The sequence below is a fragment of the Lolium perenne genome, chromosome 3 (genome assembly GCF_019359855.2).
Source record: "Lolium perenne isolate Kyuss_39 chromosome 3, Kyuss_2.0, whole genome shotgun sequence".
NCBI lineage: Eukaryota > Viridiplantae > Streptophyta > Magnoliopsida > Poales > Poaceae > Lolium > Lolium perenne.
The window spans coordinates 43976894-43981806 of NC_067246.2; the positions used below are offsets into that span (position 1 = coordinate 43976894).

General features: G+C 49.9%; 1 protein-coding gene across 1 annotated transcript; it reads left to right on the top strand.

The window, feature by feature from the left end:
* Nucleotides 1–2126: 2126 nt before the first annotated feature.
* On the top strand, nucleotides 2127–4691 carry LOC139837863 (uncharacterized). Its single transcript, XM_071827163.1, has 2 exons — nucleotides 2127–3749; nucleotides 4641–4691. Exons 1-2 carry the CDS (start codon nucleotides 2127–2129, stop codon nucleotides 4689–4691), a joined length of 1674 nt encoding a protein of 557 aa, XP_071683264.1.
* Nucleotides 4692–4913: the final 222 nt, after the last annotated feature.

Genomic DNA, 4913 nt, shown 5'->3' on the forward strand with positions numbered 1-4913 from the left:
AATACCATGCGCAGCGTGCAATTGATATCAAAAAAGCTGTTGAGATGCTGCATTCAAGCAGTTCAAGACAGCCTTGACGCTGCCAGTAAGGAAGAATCCTTCAGCAAGAAGTTTGCACCGGTTCAGACATGTGGCCGACCATAACCGGAGATTCTTTTGTTGTTTGTCGATATGGTTCTATGTCAAAGGTAGGTATTGTACAGCGGTAGGTAGTTTGTAAACTTGCAGTAGGTTGATTTTCATTTGTCGGACACGATTCTTTCCCTCGAGTATGTGATGAATGGGTTATGGTCATGGATGTGTGTGAGTGGAGCTCCCTTTTCTTTTCAGCAATGCATTCATCCACCTGAACTTGCAATAGCCTGGAATTGTGGCCTTTGACTGATAAATTTTTACGTGTCCCTTGTATAACTGAAATTATATAGCCTTTAATTGACCGACTAACACAAATTCCGCATTTTATTTGGAAGGAGAGAAAGAAAATCAGCTTTTTTTAGAGTAATGGGAACTTGCTGGAGCCAAGGAATCGGTTGTGGTAAAAACACAAAGTAAAAGAAGAAGGATATGGTTACTGCGAGCATAGGTTAGCAATCTTCTCATGAACATTGTATCTGAACTCTACATCGTGTAGTACTGTATAATGTATATGATATTACATGGGAAAAATCGAAAAGTAACTCTACATTTTTTTTTAGAAAAGAAAACAAAAGAGTAAAGTCTGAAATAAACCCTGAATTTGTAGAGGATGTTGAAATAGAACCCCGTACTTCTAATCCCGGAAATTAGCACCCTAAACTCATCATTCCCGGTCTATTTCTGCGCTTGGGTAGTTTCCAAACAGTGATCCTATGACTTGGCCTGAGAGTTCTTATCTCTCTCCCGTTGATATCAAGGGCTCACATGTGATGTGCATCGTCTTCATGCCCCCATATTTCCTTCTTTCTCGGTCGGCGCTCTCTGCCGTATCTGTGTTCCCTCCACCGCAGGGTCCCTCAAAAAACAGCGTAGCGTTCCTTTCCGGCGTCCTCCCCTTCTCCTCCAACTCCCATCTCTCGTCGGCGTTCTCTCCACCACATGTCTGTAGCTTGCCGGCGCAGCCTGAAGAGCGACGCGCCACTGGGAGTTATACTGCGCAGCCTGAAGCTCGTCGCAGGACCGGGATCTTGAGGGCGCGACCTTCAGCACGTCACGGGACCGGGAGCTCGACGACGCGGCCTGCAGCACCTCGGAGGACCGGGAACTCTCCGGCGCGGCCTGCAGGACGGCGCCTGACTGGAATCTCGCCGGCGTAGCCTAAAGCACGGCGCGCGACTGGGAGTTCTACGGCACCGCATGCAGCATGTCGCGGGACCGGGAGCTCGACGGCGCGGCCGGTGCACGTTGCGCTACCTGGAGCTCGACTATGTGGCCTACAGCATCGCGGGCGACCTGCAACTTGATAGCGCGCAGCCTGCAGCTCGCTCTATTCTCATCCACCTGCGCTGACTGGTTCGCCGCCGTTAGCGTCACTTTTGAACCGCGCGCTTACCACCAGGTCAGGTTCACCTGATCAGCTTGGGCTGGAACACCACACAACGCATACCTGCATGGCTGCATTGCCGCGGAGACGGGGAGCTAGAAAACAGCACCACGGTGCAGCTAAATCGATGACACGGTCGCGTCTATGCCGGAGGCAGCAGATGCCATGGCCTAGCTTCCCTTGATGGCCCAGAGCAGATGCCATGGCCTAGCTCAACTATGGCGTACAAGGACGATGAAGAGGAAAGGACGAACTCTCGATCCAGCCGATCAAATCAGTTGACATAGCGATCCCCGTGTTGACTGCTGCCACGTCAACAAATCCCGAGTGGAAACGAGCTTCAAGTAAATATAGACCGGGAATAGTGAGTCTAGGGTGCTAATTTCCGGGAATAAGAGTATAGGGTCTGATTCCAACCCCCTCTACAAATACAGGGTTTATTTCAGACTTTACTCAAAACAAAATCGAACTGGACACGGCCGGTGTTCCCGTGATAGATGGTGACTATCACGGGCTTGGTGTTCGGAGTTGATCTATCGTGGGCTGGGCTCCGTGACGTTCATAGACGAAGTTGCAGCGGCTCACGGCGCTCTCACGTCTTCCTTCGATGGAGCTGCGATCGGGGCGTCGCCTCAGGCGCTCGTCGCCGCCGCCGTCTCATCCTCATGGAACTCGCTACTGTTGCATGGACCGCATCAGCGCTCTCCCTGATGAGATGCTTCTCCTGGTTCTCGCACGTCTGCGCTGCATCCGCACCGCCGCGCAGACAAGCGTCCTCTCGCGTCGCTGGCGCGGTCTCTGGATCGGCCTCTGGAGCTGCCCTACCGATCTGACCTTCCGCGGACTAGCTCCCGCAATGATCCAAGCATTGTTCAACCGCTTTGATACTGCTTCACCACAGGTGTCCAACCTCGACATCAGCCTTACGCGGAGCGGCGATGGCACCAATGGCGCCGCCAACTCGTTGCTGCGCGCCGCCACGCGGCTCTCGCCGGAGCACCTGATCTTCACCCTCCAGAGGCCTTGTTCGGGATACGTCGGCGACATCGAGCTTCCTTGCTTCGAGCGCACCACCTCAATCCACATAAAAGTGCAGCGCATCTGGCTTCAGCAGGCGCTGCCGGTCAGCAAGTTCACTGCGCTCGAGAGTCTATCCGTCACCGGGCAAATCAACGACCTTGAACCCTTGCTCATTCGTTGCCCGCGCCTGCGCGAGCTCAGCCTCACCTACCCGGACAAGTATGCGCTCCTCATACCGGACGAGCACGGCGAGTTTCCCACGCTGGAGAAGTTGTCCCTCTCCGGCAAGATGGTCAATCCTGTCTCATTGCTCGGCAGCTCCAAAAGCCTGCGCGAGCTGAGCGTCATCCAGCTAGACACGTGTCCCCTTTGCATCATGCTGCCACCATCCGGGGAGTTCCCCATGCTCGAGAAGCTGACCCTCTCTGGCAACATTGTCGACCTTGGCATATTGCTCAACGGATGCCCACGCCTGCATGTGCTCAGTGTCACCCTCCGTGGGATGAGGATCCACCCACTCAAAGCGGCGCTCGCCACACTCCAAAAGGCGGTATCGCTCGGCCTCGTGTTGTCCACCCTCGGCGTCGAAATTCCATGGAGAGATGACATCAGCGCGGCTCGCTTCGCCTCTCTTCTCCGTACCATGGAGAGGCTCTCCCCGCAGGAGCTTGTGGTCACTGCCAACTTGGAGGGACGCTCTACCAGTGAGCATTTCCAAGAAATTAAAGCCAACCTGCCCTGCTTCGCCCATGCCACGTCGATCGAGATGAGCCTGCGGCAAAACGTATGCTTCAAATCATTGAAGCCTGGGGAGTTCTCCAGGCTGGAGAGGCTATCGTTGCCGAGACTGTGCAACACCGTCGACATTGGCACATTGGTTGCCCGCTGCCCGCACCTACGTGTGCTAAAGGTGACCGTGTCTACAGGGAAAGTGATGATCCACTCGGCCTCGCTGCAGAAACTTGATGTGGAATGGAAATCCGGTATGAAATGCCACGGCATTGATATTATAACTCCTGTGCTTACACAACTTCATGTCGAGGTCCATGCTGAATGGGACATTGGTGTGTCAATCTCGGCGCCAATGGTGGACAATGTCTCGTGGCAGTGTTCGTATGCAGGGTCGGCTCTTGTGTTTGGTTCTTGGTACCTACATAGCTTCAGCGTACAGACCATGAAGAATGTCATGTGCTTGCACCTGAATGCCAATGTATGTATATACATGTCCCTGCTCAATCTACCATTTGATTTGCAAACTAAATTTTACGACGTCCAATGCATGATATCACGTCCAAACGTATTGCAGGGTCAACTGGATGCAAAGCTAAACTTTGAACATGAGTTGGAGAAACTTCCGGTCACCAACTTCTCTACGTTGGAGATAAATTTTGATGCGGCTTGGCATGTTTACGGAGCACTTGTGTTGCAACTCCTTCGAATGCGTCGAATTCGTGTTGCTGCAAAAAAACTTAAGGTCAACCTGCAAAGGTGGCCCGAGGTAATTATTTACCATGCTTATAGATCTTGCATAAATACACATTACATGTGCAATACAACATATGTACGCAGTTTTGATGTATAAGGTCTCACCTAGAAATATAAATAATGCATTGTCATGCACATCATTTTGTTTAGGGGAAACAAGCTTGTTTACAAAATTGTCATTGCGATGAGCCCAAGAATTGGAGAAGGCAAAGTAAATTTTGTACAAGTCTTGAAGAAGTGGAAATCCAAGGCTTCAATGGCGAGGATCATGAGGATGACTTCTTAAGACTAATATTAAAATGTTCGCCAATGCTTAAAAGGGTAATTGTGCAAGGGTCACAATTGTTTAAAGGTTGTGCCACGGAATTGTCCAACATTTACTTGGCAAATCCTTTAGTGAAATTCAGTAAGTAAACTGCTTCTGCGCGCATCTACTTAGCATTATCCTCCTTGTGCAACAAATTATTTTGTATGAACTATATATATTTTTATCCTTACTGATATTGCAACTATTTTTAACTGGTTCCACGTGCATCTGGGTTGTATGCATGAAAATTGTTTTCTGAGAAGGTGGTGTAACTACATATGTTATCCTTACCCTGTTTCCTTTTTGTAGGGGAGATGCAACAAAATAACTGTTATCTTAGCTGGTAATGTCAAAACCTAAACTACTGCAAACATTAGAACATGGTAGCAATGAATATTATATATGCTGGGAATTATATAGTCTCTCACAATATTTTTCACGCCATCCCTACTACCAAAGGACTCCTCATGACGACTTGAATCCCAATGCGCGTCAAGCCAAAAGAAATCTCTCGGCTGCGGACAATAAACATCAGGGTTAGAAGACTGAGTTGATTCAATAAACGCACATTTATTCACAATT